The sequence below is a fragment of the Prunus dulcis genome, chromosome 1, assembly GCF_902201215.1.
Source record: "Prunus dulcis chromosome 1, ALMONDv2, whole genome shotgun sequence".
Classification (NCBI taxonomy): Eukaryota; Viridiplantae; Streptophyta; class Magnoliopsida; order Rosales; family Rosaceae; genus Prunus; species Prunus dulcis.
Window position 1 is genome coordinate 26649058 of NC_047650.1, and position 24084 is coordinate 26673141.

At 37.3% G+C, this 24084-nt stretch overlaps 3 protein-coding genes across 10 annotated transcripts; all 3 read right to left on the bottom strand.

Moving 5' to 3' along the window:
* Nucleotides 1-711: 711 nt before the first annotated feature.
* Nucleotides 712-9565, bottom strand: LOC117622652 (serine/threonine-protein kinase prp4-like). Of its 4 annotated transcripts, XR_004585016.1 has the most exons (15): nucleotides 9061-9565; nucleotides 7289-8502; nucleotides 6981-7207; nucleotides 6602-6786; nucleotides 6340-6408; nucleotides 5759-5831; nucleotides 5276-5432; nucleotides 4881-5172; nucleotides 4690-4804; nucleotides 4410-4573; nucleotides 4135-4209; nucleotides 3604-4015; nucleotides 3086-3150; nucleotides 2468-2515; nucleotides 712-2375 (listed from the first exon to the last, which is right to left on the bottom strand). XR_004585016.1 is itself a non-coding variant. In XM_034353405.1 (12 exons), exons 1-12 carry the CDS (start codon nucleotides 9439-9441, stop codon nucleotides 3827-3829), a joined length of 3141 nt encoding a protein of 1046 aa, XP_034209296.1. In that variant the 5' UTR covers nucleotides 9442-9565; the 3' UTR covers nucleotides 3420-3826. The 4 variants fall into 4 exon arrangements, 2 of the variants coding, with proteins under 2 accessions (XP_034209296.1, XP_034209309.1); XR_004585013.1 differs by having other exon boundaries at nucleotides 2468-3150; XM_034353405.1 differs by lacking the exons at nucleotides 712-2375; nucleotides 2468-2515; nucleotides 3086-3150 and having other exon boundaries at nucleotides 3420-4015.
* A 2758-nt stretch (nucleotides 9566-12323) lies between these two features.
* Nucleotides 12324-14997, bottom strand: LOC117614261 (heavy metal-associated isoprenylated plant protein 6). 4 transcript variants are annotated; one of them, XM_034343009.1, is made up of 5 exons: nucleotides 14582-14997; nucleotides 14411-14492; nucleotides 12928-13764; nucleotides 12700-12781; nucleotides 12324-12603 (listed from the first exon to the last, which is right to left on the bottom strand). In XM_034343009.1, the coding sequence occupies exons 3-5, from the start codon at nucleotides 12937-12939 to the stop codon at nucleotides 12398-12400; spliced, it is 300 nt and encodes a 99-aa protein (XP_034198900.1). In that variant the 5' UTR covers nucleotides 12940-13764; nucleotides 14411-14492; nucleotides 14582-14997; the 3' UTR covers nucleotides 12324-12397. The 4 variants fall into 4 exon arrangements, with proteins under 4 accessions (XP_034198900.1, XP_034198901.1, XP_034198902.1 ...); XM_034343010.1 differs by having other exon boundaries at nucleotides 14578-14997; XM_034343011.1 differs by lacking the exons at nucleotides 14411-14492; nucleotides 14582-14997 and adding an exon at nucleotides 13978-14400.
* A 573-nt stretch (nucleotides 14998-15570) lies between these two features.
* LOC117631783 lies at nucleotides 15571-20127 on the bottom strand. Of its 2 annotated transcripts, XM_034365094.1 has the most exons (7): nucleotides 19558-19667; nucleotides 18503-18568; nucleotides 18110-18195; nucleotides 17883-18005; nucleotides 16890-17732; nucleotides 16568-16784; nucleotides 15571-16436 (listed from the first exon to the last, which is right to left on the bottom strand). In XM_034365094.1, exons 2-7 carry the CDS (start codon nucleotides 18519-18521, stop codon nucleotides 15898-15900), a joined length of 1827 nt encoding a protein of 608 aa, XP_034220985.1. In that variant the 5' UTR covers nucleotides 18522-18568; nucleotides 19558-19667; the 3' UTR covers nucleotides 15571-15897. The 2 variants fall into 2 exon arrangements, with proteins under 2 accessions (XP_034220985.1, XP_034220979.1); XM_034365088.1 differs by lacking the exon at nucleotides 18503-18568 and having other exon boundaries at nucleotides 19558-20127.
* Nucleotides 20128-24084: the final 3957 nt, after the last annotated feature.

A 24084-nucleotide genomic window follows, 5' to 3' on the forward strand; every position in this document is an offset into this window, starting at 1 on the left:
TAAACTTATCAAAGCCTGTGGCCCACGAAACGAAAATTTACCACCACTGGCGGAAAGGGCTTTTGGTAGCATGTTACCATCGGATCATTATATTATTAAAAATGGCGGGCGGCTCTATTCTACCATTTTCTTCTCTTTTGTTATATGAAACACGACGCGACAAGAGCTGCGTATAAAATTACAATTCCCTCACGACAAGTTTAAACACAATTCATATCATTACACTAGATTTGATTGAACATAATAAAAAGTAACACTTAGGCTGCATAGTGAAGGTTATATACAGTTGTCTTTGCAGCACAGATCACGCAATATAAGTACTGAAATTATACTCGCAAGCCCTATATATATCCTTCTTGCAGCAGAGTCGATTAACTTTCGTGTGAACCTGCTTGGTTACTTTAAATTAGACTTGCGGAATCATACGCGTTAATATAAAATTGTTATTTTACACAAGAAGTCTCTTCATAAGTCTGCTCGTTGATCAAGCAAAGAAAAAAGGCAGAACCCTCTAAGACTGGTTTAAGGTAACAATGACTGACGAGAGCGTGTAAAGACGGTGGAACTTAGACACTCGTGGTGGTATAATTAACATTGCATACTGAAGATGAACGTTTATCCAAGATACAGGTTGTGGATAGTTATTATTGTACAAGGGCTAGATATCAAATGATAAAATCAAAGGAAAGAATTGATCTCAGGTTACAAATGGAACAAGAACAAGAATACATCTGTTATTTATTAAACCAGCATATGTCTATGATTTTCAAGAAAAAAATTACCATCCACACCAATCCAAATCATTACACCATATGCTAAACACCCGTTTCTGATATAACAATCGGGTTTATCAATGACTCCAAAAGCTTCTACTGAAAGTAATAATTGAAAACAATGGACAAGGCATATAACAAGTCACAACATTTGGGTCAGAAATGGGCACACAGCAGTAGCTTTTTTTAAAATCTAATAAGCCCATCACCAAAAAGAAACAGAGCCTGCAATTGATTAAAACACGCCTCATTTCTATGAATTTGGCAAAAGACCCATTGGGTGAGCATGCCACTGCTCTCCAGATCTCAAGAGTTACCAAGTTTCTTCCCCTCATATAATCAAAATAAACGCAATCCAAGCCAAATACTGTTCCCCCCACCCCCTGGGGATCCCACCACTGAATTTCAATCAGTTGCCTTGGGGACAGCCTGCAGGCGTCCTACCCTAACATTTTCCACTCTGGAACATATGTGCCAATTGCTAAATGAATCAACTTTTATGGATCCTTGAATGTTGTTGGGTGCAGAAACACCTGCCTAACAGATATCATATGTACATATTCCATGGGACAAAATGACACACCAAGTAGCATGCCCCCCAACTGTATAGCAGATAACAATTTTATGGATTTTTGGGGTACTGTACAAGAACTCTAGCAGCCTATTAGTTGGGATTTTGTCTTTTTATGTTATTTTCTTGAGTTCTTTTGAACGGCTGTAGGTCATATGCAAGTTTCTTATGGTTTCAAGGTTCACATCATCTTAGTCTCTTGTAATGAAAAATGGCAGAAATAAAAGGATGAATCATAACCAAATAGACAAACGAAATACAAGCCAATGATATCCTTTGTGATAAAAGAATACCAAATAAGCTAAGAGAAATTAATTTGAATAGAGCAGCTATTCTTTATAGATGAACAAAAAAAACAATCCCACATACTGAAGATAAGAAGGTTGAGACAGATGATTGGGTGGTAAGAAAACCAACGTATTGGAGAAGTCAAGAAAATAAAAACACACCTGCACAAGTAACACTTTCCAAAAGAACATATCCAGATATTTTTTAAGCCAACAGATACAACACAAAAATAGCCTACCGAAGGAACCTGAAGACAGCTGTTCGAAAGTGCTGGACAACAATTTCATGAAATAAAATAAGGTAACGCACACATCCACAAACTACATTAGTTTAAAAGGAAATTAGTTTCTTTAACTATATTTTAGTTTATTTACACAAATTAAATTATGTTTATGTTAGGCCCCTATTTACTTTAAATCATTGTGTATTTTATATTCCTATTCATTGAAACAGACACAGCCAAAAAAGGTTGCACCCACTGCCATAAGGGTATACAACCTCTCAATGGATAGATCATATCAGAATATCTCAGCATTACAGGCACCAGACACAAGTCTAAAGAATTTTGTTACACAAATTAGAATGCAATCTATGGATTTAGCAAAAATCAAGAAGTAAATAGCCAGTCAAAGAATACGAAGTGAAAAATTACACTAGACACAATAAACACAAAAAGTACCCAAATAGACAAATTTATGCTTTGAATATACTTACAGGTAGTGCAGGAGCATGGGGGCCATACCCTAAAAAATAAAAATCAAGATTAAAACTATAGATCTTAATGAAATACACAGCCCACAAGGACGAAACTAAATTCATAGATTAAATTACTTACTCATATCTTTTAGATCCGGCAGCAGCCACATGCCTCCTGTGCAAGAGCCTCCAGAATGACCATGGATCATATGCAATGCAATCTCATTAGGATATGCATATTTTGAATGTAAGACAAACAAAAAGAAGTAACATAGAAAACCCTCAAGCACAGACAAAGACCGACAAAACATGTATGCCAGAATACAATTACATGGATTTAAGTTGACACCTAAGAAAACAAACATGGCGAGGTACAAGTCATCAATTGACCCATGTTCCAGAAAAACCACAGCATATTTCAGAATGCATGTACATGCACCTACACTTTCCGGATAACTAATACTTTCTCTTTTTTTGGGTCTGAAACTGGATAACTAATACTATAGTAAATAAACAAATTAACAACTCTCACAATCTCACAAGCAAACCAAATAGAAAACACCCCAAAAAAAAAAAACAGACACTTATAAAAAGTTATCAAATCTATGGCAGTGACACTGTTAGATTCAGTTTGAATAAATTTCCAAGTTTACAAAGAAGCTTTTATGTAGGAACAACATAAAGACAAATCATGCAAAACAGTGACATCTACTTTCAAGTCCCTCACAATATTCTCCCAATAAACAAACCAAGGTACCTTCTCCTGGGTTCCTTTTAAGCATCTAAGCACTGGAGTGTTGCCTCAAAGCAATGGCACATATCCTGAATGAAAAGTTAAATTAGAATCTCCAGAACCAAAGTAATTAAAATAAAGTGGCAATAAAGATACAACTGACAAAAAGGACACGAAAGGGAAGGATGTTAAACAAACCTTCAACCAATCATAACATAAGTTCTAAATACCACAAATTTTTTTTAACAATGGAACTTCAATACAAGCAACAAAGAAAAAATATATACAAAAAGTACATAGTAAGGAAGCAAAGTAAAACAGGCAAAAAAAACCCCAAACTTTGGCAAAGGCTCAAGTATGTTTTGTAAACAACCCATGAAGATAAATATATCCTCTGTCGTTCAACAGATTGAATTGCAGAAACCATGTTCCAAGTACACATATAATCATGATGGAAAATTATAATAGATGTAAATAATTTTCACATTGGCCAATCATGAATGATTACAGGGGGAAAAGACGCCTTTGGCTAGTTGTCTTACAATAGAAACAGTACACTCCACTGAAAGAACCCGCCAGTAATGAGTACTCCTGACCAAACATCACCCCTTTTGACTTCAACCATGCCAAAACTGTGTCAAAGCTCTCAGGCCATCACAGAGAAGAGAGATAATGCCCAATGATTAGAAACTGTATGAATTAGGTCAAAATGTACAAATATCTAGCGGAACAGGAATTCTGGAGTCAGAAAATCAGCAACAGGGTTCACTTGCCAGTGATGAATGGATGGCTCAAAGCTTGTGATACTGTCAACCTCTTGTCTGGATCCAACACAAACATTTTATCTAAAAGATCTTTAAAATCAGCTAACATCTTTGGATCCTCACCAGAAGAACCTGTAATAATCGATCCAATATCTTTTGGCTTTATATTGAGAATCACCCGTTTGATAGTCTGCATAAGCAGAATTTAAACCTCATAAACTTGATAGGAAACCACATTACTCTAATACTTGACAACTCAAGATGTCACGCTGGACATACATAAAAACAAGCCAGAGAACAGATGCATACCTTCTTTGTAACAGGATCATCTTCTGTGGCATGGAAGTTCAGATCCTGATCAAAATGTTGATGGGTAAATGCTCCCTGTAAGTAGAAAACAAAAGACAAAAAGGACATTAACAAAAAGAAAAGTTTTTAGATGGAGAACAATTAAAACAGTAACGTAATATTAGCATATAAAACATACAGAAGAACCAATAACAAGAATTTATGTTCCTTGCTTTGCACTGATATGTTTTTACTTCCAAAAAAAATTGTTGACGAATATCAAACCAAATACATGCCTTCCGAAGCATCTTCTTTGGGAATGGGCCTTTCAATTCCATGTGAAGACGTAGCATATCATTGTTTGTAGCACCGGGAAAAAGAACTTTTCCGGTAGAGAGTTCGTACAAACAGCAACCAACTGACCAGATATCCAATGGATGATCATAAGACAAGCCAAGAACTGCAACCAAGACATATCAAAGACCAGATCAAAATTTCAGGTGGAACATACTAACCAAGAAGGATATATATTTTTTAAACTGAATGATAGCTCAACAAAAAGATATGAAAATTTACTTATTTCAGGGGCACGGTAAAAGCGGCTGACTAAGTACGGTGTAACTTCGTTCTTTCCAGCAAACATGGCATTACCGAAATCACAAAGCTTCAGCACATTTTTAGCCTCATTTACCTGGAACATAGATATATTATGAGTAACATAAATGACTCGGAATAAATCCAATCATGAAAGAATAGCAACAACCTACCAGCATGTTATCTGGCTTTATATCACAATGAAGAACACCACAGTTTTTAAGATGCTTCAGTGCAATAAAAAGTTGCTTGGCATATGCTCTCACAGCAGTTAGCTTAAGACCAATATTGCGCCCAAACTTCTTTAAGACCTCACGGAGATTCATATGAAGAGATTCAAAAACTAAACAAAGATGATTTCGATACTTGAAATTTGATAGAAAACGAACACAGTGGCGCTTATTTTCTGGATCTTGACCTACTAATTTCTTCAATATGGCCAACTCCGTCATACCAGCCTTGTACCTACATAAAAGCAGCAGTAAGTCCAAGGAAAAAGGCCAAATAATGGATATACAAGATAATAACCAAAACCAGCACCAACGTAACTGGTATCATAATCACTTACATAGTGTCATTGCTACGTATAATCTTAATTGCCACTTCATCGGGTTCACCGTTACCAACTTTAAGGTTCTTTGCACGAACTACGGTTGAAAAGACACCCTTTCCGTGAGCAGCAGTAATTTCATATCGGGCATCAAGTAGTTCCCCAAACCGGTAGCCTTCAAAACAACATCATACTAAATGAGAAAAGGAAATGAATACACAGTAGAAAAATAAAATATCATATTTGGATGAAATATCAAGCTAGGTAATTAAGAAAATGAATTATTTTATTTTGTATGAAAATTATAATTACAACCGAGAAAAAAAAGGGGAAAATCTGGCAGAAATTAATTCCACCAATAAGAGAGAACATGAGCTGGGCTATATGCATGATTTTTTAAACCCTGCAGGAAGAGTAAGGGAAGGAAGGGAACTGCAACTGTTACTTGAAAGGGACCATTACAAGCCTAACAAAAATGTGAAAGATTGGTCATATACTTACTGTAGTACCCTTCTGCATCATCCCAGTTGTCATGAAGACCACTCCTTTCAATTCGAACACCATCTCCTTTGCCCTGCAGAGGTAAAAGAAACACAAGACCTAAGTCTAGCTGCAAGCTACATGACTAATCATCACTCTTAGTGTTCTAAACACAAACTATCAAAACTTTTATGTTACTGAGTATATGATGATAAAAATATAAATAACAGGAAAAACCACTCCACAGAATCATATATGTTGCATCCTGCAGATACTGCCCATGTGAAACTCTGCTGAGAGGACAAAAATTTCTGCAAGACGGGCATTAAACAAACTGCAATTCTTGTACACAAATGCACAACAAAAATGACAAAAAACAATGAAAAGTGATACATATGTAAACTGACATGTAACATGAACCAAGGTCAATGATTTCCCATTGTTGCCCATGCAAGACAATACCAGCCAAACAAAATGCAAGTTACTCAGGATGTATAAACATTATTTCATGAACTCTTATCAATATCTAAAATGTCATATATGCACACCATAATTGTAAGAATGAAAGGTGCACTGCATGGGTAACTTACATATGAACTTACCAATTTTCTAACTCCAACTGGGGTCTCACCAAAGATATCATCACAGAAAATGACATCAGATCTTTCACTCTGCATAAGTTGAAAATAATTAATTAATTAAAAAACTCACAAATCTCAGTCAAATCCTAAACGCTTCAAGCCAAGTTGGGACATAAAAATACCAAAAATTACGGTTTCAACAACAAACAAATCTAAGTTTTCCTCAAATAAACAAGATATTTCAAACTGTGGGTACTCAGAATTTTGGAAAGACTACACTTACCTTTGGAGTACCCTCTCCAAGCCCAGTGGCACCAGACGTCATCCTAGAAGCAACATCACCATTCTGCTGAGGTGAAATTGAAAATACAGCAAGAGACACATCTTCATCACTCCTGCCATCATCAGTTTCTGCACCACATTTGGCAACACCAGCTGATTCGGTCGCATGATCTTGAGGATCTTTGTCTGGTTAACATATTTGTTTACATTATTATTATAATAAATAAATAATACTGTAAGGATGTAACCCTGAAGTACCCAGAATAGCATAAACAGTATTATAAAACATACAAATAGCAACAAATGGTGGGCAGATGCGCTTAAAAGGAAAGGAGAGCTTAGGTAAACATCGATGACTTAAAAAACAAATTTAGAAGTACCTTTCTCCACACCCTCCAAAAGAGGCTGAGGCTCAATTCGTTGTTGTAACTGTGACTCAGTTTTTTGTAACTCATTTGTTTGCTGTGACTGCTGATTTCTGTATTTTTCTAAGATTGCTTGCCTTCTTCTTCGACTCTCCTCCTTGATCCTGTTCAGATCTTCCTCTTCCTGCTCAGCAAATTGAAAAGTGGCCCTCTCTTCATTGTCTTCTTGTTCATCTTCACCTCTACAAAAAAGAACTGGAATATAAGCATCAAAAGGTAAACAAACAAGAGAGAAGGGAGCAACTGTTAAACCAAGCAAATACCTTTTTGGTCTGTCTTCAATCCCTTCTGCAGCATAACTGTTTGAACTCTGAACCTTTGCGGGATCAGTTTTTCTTGTTCTGTCCTGGTTGTATTCTTTTTCATCATGCCTTGATCGACCAGAATGTTTATTCCTATCTCGATTTCCATAGCTGTCTTCAAGATTTTCATATTTCTCCCTCTCCATATCTCGACCCTTATCCCTGTCTCTATCATCTCGCCTCTCCCATTTCCGGTCTGTAACTCTGTCCCTATCTCGATCCCTCTCCATATCTCTGTCCCTATCAGCCTTGATCCGGTCCCTGCTCCTATCGTTTTCTTCCTCCCTTTTTCTGTCCCTGTTCTCCGTGTCTCTGCTCCTATGTCGCTCTTCTCTTCTCCTTTCCCTGCTATCGTCTCGTCCAATTCCCCTTTTCCTGTCCCTAACCAAATCCCTGTCACTACTCCTTTCTCTTTCTCCATCCCTTCTCCGATCCCTATTTCTGCTCCTTTCTTGTTCTTTCTCCCTTCTCTGAATCCTATCCACCTCCCTCTCCCTACTCCTCTCTCTCTCTCTGCTACGATCGGATACAGAGTATCTGCTATAACTAATACTCTGTTCTCGTTCATCATCCCTAGCCAAATCGTCACTATCATGCCTCCGAACCATTCCTTCATCACCAGAGTCGAACGTAGCCTTACTTTTCTCTGCAGATACTGCAGTGTCTCGTTCATGATAACGTCTCCTTTTAGAAAGGGCCTCCTCTTCTACTCTACTGCGGGAGCATGATCTCTCCCTCACATGATCATATGATCTCGATCTGCTCCTACCATATAAATCATCCCCGCACCTATCACGAGATGGTGAACGTACCAAGATCTTGTGCTTGTCTCCACTACTTCCAGAGGATGGCTTTTTTCGATTAGCTACTTTGCTTCTATCATCATCCACTTTTTCATCATCATAGTAATGCTTTCGCTTATCACTTTCTTTAGAAGGCAACCCAGATTCCCTGTGCCGCCTCTTCTCCTCTTTGTGAAACCCGTGGGAATTGCCATTGGCATGATCCTCTATGCCTAATCTGGAAGCTAAATCATCTTGAGGCTCAACACTGGAATGTCTAGGCAACCCAGTCTCATCCCGAGACTTACCACCAACATGAATTCGAGTATCATCGTCACTACAGTGCTCTCTCATGGTTTTTGAATTATTATCAATGTTATCGACAAAAATTCCCTGCCAAGCACACCAAGGAAAATCAAGTAAGTGAAAAATTGCAATACTTAACATTAATCCAGGCACAACACAATAAAAAAATAACAGTTACTTAATATGCAATGTAACCAACTCTTACAAATTAAAAGTAAGCCATCAGCCTTCATTGATTGAAACGCCTAGGGAAACTTCTTTTGCAATTGATTCATGTTCGGCTAGTGCAAGAGCGGGTTCTTACATATGTATGAAACAATGGCTTTGACTCAGCTTGAACAAGTTCTCACCAAACAAATTTCATCACACAGTCCAAAGCGCATAGAAAGGTAAAGATATTTTGTCCACTGAACAACAGTTAAATACATTTCCAAAAGTTTCAACGATTTGAATCTCAAACAAACGAAACGAAAAGGAAAAACTATAAAAGTTTGAAAACCAATCAATTAAAGAGTTCAAGAAAACTAGCCAGAAACAATTAAAGATTCGAATTTCCAAATTCCAAACTCTTTTTAGCGACCAAACAGCAAGTAGAGGCCCAACAAATGAAAAACCAGAAGATAATACGGGGCATTCAGAACACACCAGATTTCGATTATCAGACTGATCGCGAACTCCAAGAGCCTCAATTTCACCAGACTCGGCATCAGAGCCGGCTGTCGTCTTCAAGACGCCGTCGTCGTGACTACCGACACCCTCCTCCTCAAGAATTTCGCCTTCCTCCACGTCTTCATCTGGCCTAGAACTATTGGCACCTGAAGAAGATAACAGAACAGCCGCCAGAGGAGCTTCAATATCGTCAACGGCCGGCTTGATATCGCCTTCGCGCTTTTTGCTGCCATGACGGTGACGGTGGTGGCGATGGTGGTGACGGTGCTTGTGGCGCTTCGACGACTTCTCGGCCTCGTCGTCGTCGGAAGAGGCCCGGCGGTGCTTGCGATGCGAGTCTTGGGCTTCGCTGGCCATCAGGGAAATCTAGGGTTAGGGGTTGGTTTTTTGTCGTTTTATGATTTTGGGTTTTGCGAGGGGAGTCTGAATTATGTGAGTGAGCGAGCGAGAGAGAATGGTTTTTGGTTTTATGACTTTTCGAAGAAAATCAAATACTTCGAGATTGACAGCGTGACATATGGATATCCTTATTCGGGTCCAATGTCACGGTGGCTCATGTGCCAAACGAAGTTTTTTTTTATTTTAAATATTTATAAAAAAACTCATTTCAGCATGATATACTTGCAATATTTATAAAAAAACTCATTTCAGCATGATATACTTGCATTCGGATGCTCCAGTAAGTATTTAAGATAAGAATTTGTTAGATATTTTTAAGTAATTTTTGGGTGTTTCAGATATATTACGTGACTAGTGTACCATCCAATAGATAAAAGACATATGGAATATTGACAATGCAGTCCGCCACATGTTATAAAAATAAATGCAGTAAGTTAGACAATAATTCAACATGTCCTATGTTTATTGGATGATACACCAGTCACGTGGTGTACCCGGAACATATAAAAATTTCTCCATACTTCTAATCTCGGTCATTAGATTGTATCTAAGAGATTACCAACATATTTAATGAATGCAATCCAATGGCTAAGATTAGAAGTATGTAACTAATCTTTAACATAAAATATTTATTGAATAATCTCTCATATTTGTATATAGAGTATATTTAAAAAGAAAAACCCAGAACTAACCATTTTCTAATTTGTTTTTAGTATTTTAAAAAATTTTAAGAACCAATAAGAAAATGACAAGTGGCTAGTTTTCAGTTTTCGGTTTCTCTTTAAATAGGCTTACTAAGGGGTTTTTTTTAATCTCATAATAGAATGGGCCTATTTATGAAGGAAAAAAAAATTATTATCCACTTATTGTGCCAAACGAACATATTTTTCTTTCCCTCTCTGGAATTTAGGGTGCCTTTTTTTGTCAAAAATGTAGAGTGTCTTATATTCAAATATCTTTCTTTTTGGCCTCATTTGTATAAATTAAAAAAATTAAAATTGTTACCAAATAACTTAACGAAAGCGTGATTGAATGTTAGGACTCGAGTTTTCACATTGGAAAGATAACAGAACAGCCGCCAGAGGAGCTTCAATATCGTCAACGGCTGGCTTGATATTGCCTTCACGCTTTTTGCTGCCATGACGGTGTCGGTGGTGGCGATGGTGGTGACGATTCTTGTGGCGCTTCGACGACTTCTCGGCCTCGTCGTCGGAGGAAGAGGCCCGGCTGTGCTTGCAATGCGAGTCTTGGGCTTCGCTGGCCATCAGGGAAATCTAGGGTTAGGGGTTGGTTTTTTGTCGTTTTATGATTTTGGGTTTTGCGAGGGGAGTCTGAATTATGTGAGTGAGCGAGCGAGAGAGAATGGTTTTTGGTTTTATGACTTTTCGAAGAAAATCAATTACTTCGAGATTGACAGCGTGACATATGGATATCCTTATTCGGGTCCAATGTCACGGTGGCTCATGTGCCAAAACGAAGTTTTTATTTTATTTTAAATATTTATAAAAAAAAACTCATTTCAGCATGATATACTTGCATTCGGATGCTCCAGTAAGTATTTAAGATAAGAATTTGTTAGATATTTCTGAGTAATTTTTGGGTATTTCGGGTATACTACGTGACTAGTGTACCATCCAATAGATGAAAGACATATGGAATATTGACAATGCAGCTCACCACATGTTATAAAAAGAAATGCAGTAAGTTAGACAATAATTCAACATGTCCTATGTTTATTGGATGGTACACCAACCACGTGGTGTACCCGGAACATATAAAAATTTCTCCATACTTCTAATCTCGGTCATTAGATTGTATCTAAGAGATTACCAACATATTAATGAATGCAATCCAATGGCTAAGATTAGAAGTATGTAACTAATCTTTAACATAAAATATTTATTGAAGAATCTCTCATATTTGTATATAGAGTATATTTAAAAAGAAAAACCCAGAACTAACCATTTTCTAATTTGTTTTTAGTATTTTAAAAAATTTTAAGAACCAATAAGAAAATGACAAGTGGCTAGTTTTCAGTTTTCGGTTTCTCTTTAAATAGGCTTACTAAGGGGTTTTTTTTTAATGTCATATTAGAATGGGCCTATTTATGAAGGAAAAAAAAAATTCTTATCCACTTATTGTGCCAAACGAACATATTTTTCTTTCCCTCTCTGGAATTTAGGGTGCCTTTTTTTGTCAAAAATGTAGAGTGTCTTATATTCAAATATCTTTCTTTTTGGCCTCATTTGTATAAATTAAAAAAAATTAAAATTGTTACCAAATAACCTAACGAAAGCGTGATGGAATGTTAGGACTCGAGTTTTCACATTGGAAAAAATGGTATATCCTAGCGCGACTTAACAGCTCTTGGGCACTCTTTTCTTACAAGTTGATTTTTAGGAGCAAGTTCTACTCATGGGCTTCTAATAATTGGTATCAGAACATGATTTCATGCAGCAAATGGGCCTAATTCCACAGAAAGGGCAACCTATAGGTTGGATAAAATGAAGCAGCTTCAAAGGGAAAAAAAAAGGGGCTACCATCCGGGTAAGTGTGAATAAAGTAGCATCCTTCTTATTATGGCTGCTATGTGTCCAATAAGTTTTTTTCTCGGTAACCAAAATAAAAATTATCAACCATTCTGAAAATATCTTAGGGAATGAAAACAGATTTCTCATGGCATGGAAAATTGATTGTTTCTTTATGTACTTATATCATCACGCAAGAATCTTGTTTCATGAAACCAAAAAAATATCGAATTGAAAAGTATGATTTCCTGGCTTATATCTCACTTATTTGCATTCTATTATCAATTTCAATTCTCAAGAACAATGGCATGTATTACTAACTGCTAGGTAAATTTTGTATTCACACTAAAAAGGGAAAACAAATCACCTGGTAAAGTAAATTTACCCTAACAATATAATTGATGTGTTTTACAAGTAGCAATCATAGCCCTTTGCTCCATTTGTTCAGTGGTGCCATCGAGCTCTAGAATTTCCAGAATTTCAACTCGACGGTTCATCTTCTTTCTCATCTTTATTGCCACATCTGCTGGTACAAATCTCCCACACACACTTACCCTGCACTGCTGCTTCTCAATCAAATGTGTCTCTATTTCTTCAACATATTAATGGAAAGAGGATAGTTAGTTTTGGAATATATATTTAGAGTTAAATTTATGGACTTTGATGCCTACGTTTATGGATACCTTACCTTTCATGTTTAGAAGTATTCTCCTTACTTTCCTGCAACATCCATTGCAGTCAATATTGAGCCTCATCACCATGCAAAAATACTGCAATTGTACCCAAGAAAAAACCAAAAACAGATATATAGCCCCATCAGAAATCTTCTTCTTTTTTCGGAAAGACGAAATTTAACCTTTGAGACATTATGTAAGCTTGACAAGGAAGAGACAGACAAAGATGCCACAGAACTTGCCTTTCCTGCCATGAAGTTGGAAATGCCAGGACCTGAAATGAAATTTTGGGTTGTTTTGATGACTGGAGAAAGGTAAATGGAAAAGGCAGCTGTGGAATATTGGGAATATGAAAGATTGTGAACCAATTGATATTCTACTTTTGAATCATCCCATGGAAATTCTTCCTTTTCGTTTTGGAATCTGACTATGCTTGAAGTTGAGAAAGAGGCTTTTTGTTTCTTCTGTGCGGCTTATTATATATCCTTAACTTCATTATAAATATTTGTCTGTTTCCTGTCACAATGGCAAGGCTAAGCATCACTTTTGCATAGCAACATTAGAAAGCATCTCTTTCTTGAACTCAAAGGTTTCTATTAAAGAAAATTTAAGGCCCCTCTCAGGAACCAGTTTTTCCAACCGTCTCTTTTTCAAACAAACACAGTAACAGAACAAGTAGTCAAGGATTTGCCCAATCAATCTACCAATATGTCCCACTTATTTTACTATACGTTTCTATAAAAATTCATTTACAAAATGTGGAACCAAACCACCAACTTAAGTATGTACCAATCATCGATTAATCAGAGCGAAAAACTAATATTCATGTCCAATCCAATTGAAGGAATTAGGAAGACTTCTGATATGAATTTCCCATAGCATCTTGGACTTCTCAATCTGGCTTGGAATTGATCAACTTGAGGAAGAACGAAATATCCGTTTAATCAAGGCAAATTTGTTTAGGGGGTTCCTGTAAACAGCAGCAACTAGCGGACGGGCCGGTACTTTGGCTACTCTAGGATATCTGCAAATGAGTGTAACCTTCTTCTCCAATGCATTCACCACAACAGACTCTATCTCTGCTCAATCATGAAAACATGTTATAATGTTTACAGTGCTAATAAAAGAAAGTAGATGAAAACACATGCAGGTGGTCCCATTAGGGAAGAGGAAGCTCCAAGGCCTAAGCCAAGAACTTGACTAGCAGACAATCACGTACAACTGTCATGGAATAAGTACCATACTATACTTATACTATAGCATTGAGCAGCTTTATAGTATTTGACCCTTACCTACTACTTGCTACTGCAGCCAAAGTTTTCACAGCTCTGAGATGATAAATTACCCACCACGGGTCCACAGAGCACATGCATTTCCATTTTGCATAAACAGAGCAAATGTTTTTACCAGAGGCAGAACTCTTCGGTAATTACTCGAGAAAAGCCAGCATTATTTCAATCTGAGATGTTCCATGCTCCCTAGAAATGTTATAATTTGTTTTTTAACCGGTAAATCAAATGCTATTAGTTCATCAAAGCAAAAACTCATACATGCAGTATCTTTTATAGGAGGCAGGCAAGCGATCAAGACTCTACTGATATATGGAACAAAGACAAAAGGGTCCCTTTTAAAACCAACAAAATAAAAAGCAAATTTTACAAGCCCAGTCTCCAATTTGCCATGATAATCCAAAGCACATGAATGAAGGCTGCATAGGAATCTTACCACCCAATTTTGACATCATGTCTGCAAGTCTCTCTTGGCATTCAGTACATCCTATATCAGCAGAGAGAACAACTTCCTGGAACTGGTTTGAGGGAGCAAAAAACCAACAATAACTTAAGGTCTGAATATAAATGAATGCAGGAATGAGAGAGAGAGAGAGAGAGTACAAACAAGAGGCATGGATAAAGATTCAGCAGAGGCGAGACTGGTTCCAGGAGAAAGTGATGAAGTGTTTGACTTCATTTTGATTCCAAATCATGAGAGCTCCTTGTTAGGCCATCAATACTGCAAGCCATGGCTTCGTTATGCTGCTTAAACAGAGCAAGAAGAAGAACCTCACACAGAGCAGGAAGGTAAGAAGTTCAATCCCATCTTGCAAGTAGAAAATGATCTAGCAGCAGCCACTGCTGTCCTGATGGAGCCTTCCTACTTTTTGAGGTACTTTGAGTCCTTTAGTACCGTTTGTTGGAGAGAAAGGGAGCGGAGATTAATGACACAAAAAAAACTTGTTAAAGCAGCAAATGGGAAAAGGAAAAGGTCTAGTTGACAACGATGCTTCATTCACAAATGGTAGCCACACAATCGCATTAGTGTGTGGCATTGGCGCACAAACTTTTCTTCTGCATACTTATTCCTCCGAAGTTACTTGACAATGATGTCGCGCAGTATACTAAGTGCGGTACAGCTGTAAATAACAGTCAAATTATCTATTAAAGCACAGGTTTTAGTCGTAGTTTTGGTCTGTTCTTGCAAGTTTTCAACTATTTTTGTGACATAGGATCCTTGCCCAACCAGAACTCTATTTCTATTTGTAAACAAAGCCAACTTGGAAAACAGTTGATATTATCTTAGATCTGTAACGTTACAAAGAACATAGGATAGGATCCCTGTCCTGTAGCTGTTCTGTTCAAAGGTGAGACCAAGTCAAATAAAAGGCTGGTCCCTAAATTATGACCAACGGACACTTTGCTGATGCTGAACATCATTACGTTGAATTTGATCAAATCACGAACGACGAGAGCCCGATCGGGCACTAAAATCCTCGTGAGAGAATAGATTAATCCAGGGTTCAGAAGGGCACACAGTCAATTACAAATCCCAAGGGGTTCCTTCCGGAGTAGGGGACCAGCTCAAACATTATGCAAGTGACAGTTAAAAGCTTTGACAACGAAAAAGAGTGACAGTTACAATTTTATTAAATCAAAAAACGATATACAAATTACATCCAACTGCTACCAAATGTGAAGACTGAAGACTAAAAAGGTCATTTCCAACTGCGCCCAAAATTTCTGCCTGACATTTGCAGGGCTTCAGGCCCTTCAGGCTATTGTTGCATAAATAGTTAAATACGTACATGGAGAGATTTGGATGCCATGACTTATCAAATGAACACTTCATGAGATGACATTGCTGAGATTTGAGGGTCTAAAAAGAAAGCGGCATCCAATAGATGCACTAGAGCAAATATATACTTGTGGATGAATAAACTACATAACTAAGCTTGTTAGTTGGGGCGCCACTGAAGAACCGAACAGTGAATCCCCTAAATATTTGCAGTTCTCATGATCAACTTTCAGAGATGACGGAATCATAAATCTTTCACAAGTACCGGATCCCACAAGGCCACGGGTGCTTTTACCGTCACCAACAATGCAATGCACCTTCTGGACAGAGCTCCCGTTACGTCTTCTCTTCCTTGACGACTTCCACTTAAGCTGGGCAAGTACATCATCCTTCAAAAGATCTGGAACCTTACCCAATTCTTTAACCTTTTCATCCTTATCTTTTTTATAGAGCAGACAAGAAACCTTACACCCTGTTTCATCTTTCTTCGTGGCGCTATCACAGATAGCAGATTGTGCTGACATGCCATCTAAACATTTTCCCACGACTTGCTTTGTTTCTAAACTACACGTGATTGAGCTAACAAGTTCAGGCTTGTCCTTAATTTGAGCCCACCCATTACCCAACCACTCTTGAGAATGTCTTAATTCACCACGACCGACAATCAACACCCGCTTTTCTCCTGCACAGAGAGAGTAAGCAAATTAATATATTTTAGCAAGTAAACAAAAATACAAAATAGAAAATTAACAGATTTTCATGAACTTCGTTGTTACTATTATCAGATTTCAAAGAAGGGAAGTCTTTGCAAACCTGGGAAATACACACGAAGTCTTTCGTCACATTCCTTCTGAACTACAATCCCTTCCCACCACCCATCGTGCCACCAGACATCAACAGCAGTCCCAACATCAACCGCCCATGAAACTTTGCATTTATTAGACTGTGGAGATGGCCGAATAATTGGCCTACCACAAATCCGAAAACCCAATTGATCAGAAGCTGCAACCCGGGATGCCAAAACCCATTCCTACAACATGAAAATCATAAAGTTCAAGCAAGCCATAAGCAAAGAACAGGTTTGACACAAGTTTAGTACAAAAGAAAATATGACAGAGATGGCCCCAATGCATACCTCAAGTTTTTTAGCTTCATCAGCTGCATCCTGAACATCTTGATATTGCACCTTCACTTTCTCTTTATACTTTTTGATAATTAAAGCTCTAAACCAACATCCTCTAATGCCACTGTCTTGTGACAGGACTTCAACCTGGGAGCCCAGTGCTAATTGCTGCAGTAGGGTTTTCTTCACCTCTTTACTAGGTAAAGTAGCATCAGCACTCCCTCTTCCAAAACCACAGGCTTTGCTTTTACTTCTGCAATCAGTCCCATGTTTACTTAAATTCCCCACATCCACGCATACTGCATCCAGTGATTCCCTTTGGTCATTGTTTTCCAAGCAGATATCATCACCTTTTATTGAATGATGCCTCTTTTTAGGTCTGATACCATTGGCATCATCATTTTCCTCCATTTCCAACCCCTCAGTTGATTGTTGAGAACTCCCATGAACCTTTGAAGGAGAAGCTGTGCACATATATCTAAGTATCTCCTGTTTCCAATAACCTTTAACTTGAGTAATGTCGAAGGGCTTGCAATCATCATTATCAAACTGCTTGTGGCATACAAAGGGTTCCAAATGAGTTTGTGTTGCCTCTTTGTGGAATTTCTCGAAATGCTGGGGACTGAGGACGGTTGCCAATCCATCTATGCATTCAATACTGAGATCTTGAAGACACAGAGAAAAGAAAATCTCTCTGTCATTAAAATTGTGAGGCAAAACAATACCAACCTCATCAACTTTGTGAAACCATTGTACCACAACCATCTTGTTGCCCCTAGAATCCTCGTACATATCTTCTAAGTATGCAACAAGATGCTTATCCTCCTCTGCTAAAACAAATACAAAATCATGAACCTGAAAGTATTTGTAAAGAGGAAAAACAGAAGATGAATGAGTCAGATGAAAATATTTTTCAAAAGCAAACTCACAATTGATAGTAAGATTTTCAAGAAACAAAAGGGAACTTTTTTTTATAAAAAGAAAAGGCAACAGAATAGAACTTACAGAAACTACAACACCGTTCCGGCTGAAAGATTGATAATGCCTCCGTTTTTTCCTGCATGTCCAAGGAGAACCTAACCACAGAAACTCTGTAGCATGGTGGCCCAACTTCCGCAATACAGTATCCTAGGAGAAAGATGGAGAATGAATATAAGTGTATTTCAGTAATAAATATTTGAAGCATAAAACATGCAGCGGGTTAAATAAGAGTCATAAGTAATCATCCTTACCTTATGGATTTCAATCCCCAGTTTGCAAGAATCTTTATCATCCAACACACTCCCACCCAAATCAGGTGACTTGTGAGGTGATGTATCTGAAGGATTCATAAAACAAACAAATTAATATGACATTTAACGTGGACTACAGTAAAAATAATAACAAAAATAGAATGATAGATATATCAGCAATCAGGACACATAAATGAAAACATAAAATAAAAACAACCCAAGAATATTAACAGAAAGAAATGTGTAAACAGAAACAAGCAGTGCAAAGGACAAGTATCCATAACAGATGGATACATTAAACAGAGAGACTAAAAACCTGAAGACATAAACTACCACATATAGCAAAGATCATTAGGGAAAATAATAATAAATCTGGCCATGAAGGGTCTTGACCTAGAGATTTTGAGGGCATAAGGATCCGATGCTCTCAACCAGCTCTTTACAATTTAATTAAAAATCCTGCAGCCCAGATCATAGTCAGTTCACAAAAACAGGAACACCAGCAATACCATCAAGAACAGAGCATGGTCAAGGTTGAAAGCCACATAAAGACAAGACCGTAAAAGTAAGAATACGCATAAAACAGCCCATACCACCTGTAAGGTCCTTCATTAGTGAACAAAAAAGAGCCTGTGGCGGCTCAATGAAAGAACATGACGAAAATATCTTTAAGGCGTTCGTGTTTTTAACAAATAGAACGGCTATAAGTTGTGTAAATTTCCAAGAAATAAACAGAGAGGTAAGACCGATCCCAAAAAAAGAAAAGATTTTACATGGAAATGAATAGAATAATTTTTCTTCAAGGCAAGGGGATTTTTCCTCATGCCAACAAGAATTCAACATAAGTGGAGATCTGAAAGAGGGAAAGGAGTGGAAGACAGGCCAACTTGGAGGACAAACGCTCTTGCCAGAGCCGAATCTAGAAATTGAAAGATAAAGGAAATCATATTTTGACAGATAAAACAAACCCGGATAATCACAAAACTTTCGTCTCATAGCAAAGGTTGAAACTTTAACAAAGGGAAAAGCCTTGAATTTGGCCTGTAGGTGAACCCAAGAACCCTCCGCCCTATCAACCAGAGAACTGATGGTGATATCCCATGTAAAAGCGGTGGGGAAGCTCCCATGACCACAAATCAGTGAAAATATACACATGAAAATGGGAACAAAAGAAATTGATTTGTGAATAAATCGATTAAAAATTAAACACAACCCCAGTAATTCTATAATTCTATGTCCGCCTCCAACAAAACAATCCAGATCCAGAAAATTTCTTCGACAAAAGCCAAATCCCAACAATACTACACGAACAAATTGTAGACAAATACAAAAAAACACATTCAATTTTCCCAATAAGGAAAACTGAAAACCACTAAAATATCCAAAAACAAACAAGAAGGGGAGGGTTATCAAAATTCATCAAGAAATTGAACATGGGCGAAATTTACCTGAAACAACGGAATTTAGCCAATCAAGGACCTCCCTGCGAGACTTGAGCTTAACAAGCGAAGACATAGAGAATAAGGATCGGTTTCTAAACGCGTAATGATAGGACATGTGCCGCAAGCTCTTCTCTTTGCCTACCACAGCCAGATCTGAGCTCCCGTCGCTTCGCTTCAGATAGTAATGGACCTCTCTCCTCCCTTTGTCGCTCGACACAAACACCTCATCCCACCTCACGAACCCAAAAGCCGTCGTTGCCGCCTCCGCCAATCTATCCATTCCCTCAAGGTTCGATAATTTAAACCCCTAGTTGATTATAACGACGCAGCTATGGTTCTAATTGATTGCACATAAAACCTTAACCGAGGAGGACGAACCAGAGACGAAGAGCAATACGCGAACCAGATGCACTCTCTCTCTCTCTCTCTCTCTCTCTCTCTCTCTGAATGAGAATGGAAGAGGGGTTTGAACGCAAATTTTAAAATTTATTATTCAAGGGAAGGAGGGAGCTAGGGTTTCGAGCTTGGGGATGTGGATTGAGATAGACGGTTGAGATTGCACCCACGAGCGTGACACGCAGGAAAGTCGTAGGAAACTGCGGGGATATCTAAGGGGGTTTGAGATTTCCGAAAGTGCCCCTGGTCAAGTTTGGAAATTGCTGGCTTTTGTTATGTATCACATGCTGGAATTGGGCATTCGAGACAAGGAACAAGTTGAGGAGGGGGGGAGAGAGTGGTGCCCGCAATTGCCGGTGTAGAAAGGAAGACTCGCTCACTCTGGTTGCCAGCTGTCTGAAAATTGTTTTCTTCTTTTCTTTTTTCTTTTTTTCAGATAAAAAGAACCCTGTAAAATATAAATAGAAATTACGGTTGCGAAATAACTTTTTGTTAGTTATTGAGATAATAAATTATGGTTGCGAATTTTATTTTTTTTTATATGTGAAGCTTTTTTTTTAGTCTGGCATAGGGATGGACATGGTCCGAATTTGATCAATTTCACGTTAAAATAACTGTCAAACTAATTACAACATAACGGTTTCATTTGGTTTGATTTTGACAAATATTAAGGAAGAAATCAAACAAAATCAAACCAATTTAAGATGATTTGGTGTTGGTTGGTTTGGCCTAAGCCTAATTTTCTTTTTCTTTTTTTCTTTTTTTCAACATTATTAGCCTAATTACATTAATAAAAAATATTCACAACTTGCTACATACTTTTTCATTTACTAGACTATTAAACCATTCTAAAACTCAACATGCATTAAAACTTCAAAGTCAATAACTAAAATAGCTACAATTTAAATATCAATAACTCCAAAGGTCCATCAAACTTCAAATTCAACATCCATATAATCTAATTAGAGTACTATAAGTGTACAATAAATATACAAGTTTATGATTTGATTCAATTGAGGTCGGTTTACAAAAACTCAATATTGAATCAAACTAAACCATATAAGGTTTAAATTAATTTTTAAACAATTTAACTTTTTCTTAATCAAAACAAAACCAAATCGATAATTACTATTTAGATCATACGATTTCATCAGTTCAGTTGGGATTGATGCCCATCCCTAATATAGTATAGGATCATTGGCGTATTTATAATGGGGTCATTGGGGTCGCTTGACCCCATGAAATTAGTCCATGTGTGCATATTTAATGTGTTTGTTGATACGTGATAGCTAGGGTTTGGGCATATTTGATGGCTTTTTCATATGTGATATAGCTAGGGTAGAAAAGAGGAAAAAATAAATGAAACTTAGTTTTCATTTTATGGCTAGGAAAGCAATTAGAGTAAAAATATTTTAATGAAAATAGTATTATTTATTTTTTTCAATTATTTTTGTCAAACAAATGTATGAAGACTCTTACACCATGACCCCTTTGGGGTACAAACCCCGGATATGTTTTTCTTGAAATTTCATTTGACAAACAAAAATTACAATTATCATTAAGGAAAAAACTCCTATAATGATTACAAGGAAAAAAAACACTCCCTAATACGGTGTACGCAAAAGCTTGAAGATAAATATGTTTGAATGTTTTGTAGGTTATGAGTGTTGCTTTTCTTTAGTTTAATTTACAGTAGTAATTTAAAAAAATTGCGTGTAAATGCAGCTGAAAATCTCCTGGCCCTTGTTTCCATCTTATGTATTTGTCTCTTTATTGAAGAAAGGTTCAAAATAAAAGAAGACAAATGGATAAAGTTTTATTTTTTTAAAACAAACAAACGAGGTTGATTTGCATTGCAAGGAATTGTTTTCCTTCAAATTTCATTTGACAAACGAAAAAATTACAATTATTCAAAGAAAAAAGGAAAAAGCAAGAGGTCCCCAATCACCACCAAAAAGAAAAAAAAAAAAAAGAAGAAGCTAAAAACGACAGGTGCTCCATTCTTTTTCCACGCGGAAACTTTGCTGACGGTGCAAAACAGACCGGTCTTTGCGGTCCTCAACAGCATCGCCACAAATACAGCTGCAAAGCACTCTATCATCACCCCCATTAAAAAATTATAAGATAAAATTTTCATGGGAAAAAAAAAAAAGGAGGATGAGGACGCGAATAAATAGGTGAGGTAGGGCATTGGAAATGGCTCCAAAAGACAGCTAAGCCGGCCCCCAAAATTGGGCTGCATCTGAAAGGCGGGAGAGTTAAGCGGGATATTTTACTTGTAAGACAAGCGACACTGAATCTGAGCCGTTGCCTCCTTTAAATACAAACCGTCCATTTCGATGATTCGTTTTGGTAGGGTCATGAATTCGCGCCAACTTCCGGGGCAGCAAATGGAAAACTAATAAATACTTAAATAGGCCCATAAGTAAACCCAAAAAAGAAAAAAAGAAGAAGAAAAACATACCTTTAATAGCAAAGATCTAGTTTGGCTGGCCTCATTTGCAAACATGTCGACCACTTAGCTGTGAAAGTTTAAAAACAAGGGCATGAATGATTGAGTGTTTTTTATTATATTAATTATTGTTAATATATATATATATATAATTTTGTTAGAATAGACAATGAAATGCTTTTTAAGAATGTAATTATGTTGATAACAAGGGTGGTGGGGTTGACCAATTTTACGTCATGAAATGATGATTTTGGAATTTAGTGTAAGCTCATAGGAATATCCAGGGATCTCCAAATTAAAATATAATTTAGTTGTTGGAATGAAACAAAAAAAAAGCAATTAATTGATGCAACATCTATCAGCTCCTGTGTCAGAGGTCAACAAAACTGACACTAATTATTCGGCTACGAATCTTCTATCACCAAGCCCAATTGTTTCCGCATGGTGCGGCAAGATTACAATTTTGGGCCCACCTCAACTCCATGGGCAGATTGCTCTTGGATCTCTTGGGCCAGCATTAACGAGCAGGGCCCAAGAATGAAACCTACATAACAAGTTCTTGGGTTGGGTTTATTCAACAAGCCAAGCTACAAGGTGTAGCCCGCGAGCTTTGTAAAATAATGCCCACAATCAAACCCTAAACCTTTTGATGGCTAGTATGAAAATTGGATATCTCATATTTGCAAATAAATAAATAAGGTTTATTATCACAAAATATCTCTAAGGTTTACGAAACTATCAGATTGTATTCTTAATATTTTTTTGTGTTACTCGTGATCCTCAAGATTAGTATGTGCGATCACAAATGGTCCATGTCGTTAGGTTCTGTCAAAAATTCCGTTAGTTTGCTGACATGACATATTATATATATATATATATATATGACAGGACCCGATCCTAATTTCACTTTGAAATTCGAACCAAGCCCTGTACGTGTCCGACATCTGGCAACTGTCGGGCACAAATGACCTTTTTACCCTTCTCGTTTCAAATTCTTTTTATACTTTCCCTTAGACTTCTGCCGAAAATTCGGCAGAGTCTTCCCTGTATTTTGACCAAACCCAAAATTTTCCACCTGTTAAACAATTAAATAAATCCACACCAACTGCCACAATATCTCAAATAACAGATCTCAACTCTAGTTTTTCAATTTCAACTATATATCAGAGCATTTTCTAAAATTTTACAGAGTTTCAAGGGCTTTTCTACAAAACTCTACCTTACTTAGTGGCGCGTAAGCTATGAACGGCCCGGTGGTGGATCCTGCGCACTTCTACAGCCTGGGGGCGAAAAACAGGTTGAAAATGTGAGTGGACCAAACATAAGATTCTTGAAAACGGTTTAAAATCATAATAACCCCCATAGTAAAAATAACTTGATAAGTAAGGCTAAAGTTCACCTGTGTTTAGTATAAGGTATTCATCTGAATATATATATAATCGTATGTATATAGATTCGTAAAACTGAACAATTATATAAAGATATAAAATGCGCGAATATCAAAGAAACTGGTTTGAAATAGCTGAAAATCATAACTGAATAAAAGAGCTTAAAATCCTTTGAAATTACCACCTAATTGTACCCCTGTCATATCCGTCAATTCCCCTGGCAGGTCTCGGGCGTCACGCAGTCTACCCGAGCCGCAAACTGGCGAAATCAGGGGGCTATGGTCGGCCTGATCCGCC

What these genes read in the sequence shown, in the direction of transcription:
- LOC117622652 (XM_034353405.1), bottom strand. Translation starts at nt 9,441, where the DNA reads ATGGCCAGCGAAGCCCAAGACTCGCATCGCAAGCACCGCCGGGCCTCT. An exon ending in CAGTTGGAGTTAGAAAATTG is followed by an intron (nt 5,832 to 6,339) that starts GTAAGTTCATAT and finishes TTACCTCTGCAG; the next exon opens with GGCAAAGGAGATGGTGTTCG. An exon ending in TTACCGTGCCCCTGAAATAA is followed by an intron (nt 4,574 to 4,689) that starts GTAAATTTTCAT and finishes TCTTGGTTGCAG; the next exon opens with TTCTTGGCTTGTCTTATGAT.
- LOC117614261 (XM_034343008.1), bottom strand. Translation starts at nt 14,653, where the DNA reads ATGAAGTCAAACACTTCATCACTTTCTCCTGGAACCAGTCTCGCCTCT. An exon ending in AATCTTTATCCATGCCTCTT is followed by an intron (nt 14,493 to 14,581) that starts GTTTGTACTCTC and finishes CCCTCAAACCAG; the next exon opens with TTCCAGGAAGTTGTTCTCTC. An exon ending in CATGATGTCAAAATTGGGTG is followed by an intron (nt 13,765 to 14,410) that starts GTAAGATTCCTA and finishes ATGATTGAGCAG; the next exon opens with AGATAGAGTCTGTTGTGGTG.
- LOC117631783 (XM_034365088.1), bottom strand. Translation starts at nt 19,831, where the DNA reads ATGGATAGATTGGCGGAGGCGGCAACGACGGCTTTTGGGTTCGTGAGG. An exon ending in GCTAAATTCCGTTGTTTCAG is followed by an intron (nt 18,196 to 19,557) that starts GTAAATTTCGCC and finishes TGAATCCTTCAG; the next exon opens with ATACATCACCTCACAAGTCA. An exon ending in TGGGGATTGAAATCCATAAG is followed by an intron (nt 18,006 to 18,109) that starts GTAAGGATGATT and finishes TCTTTCTCCTAG; the next exon opens with GATACTGTATTGCGGAAGTT.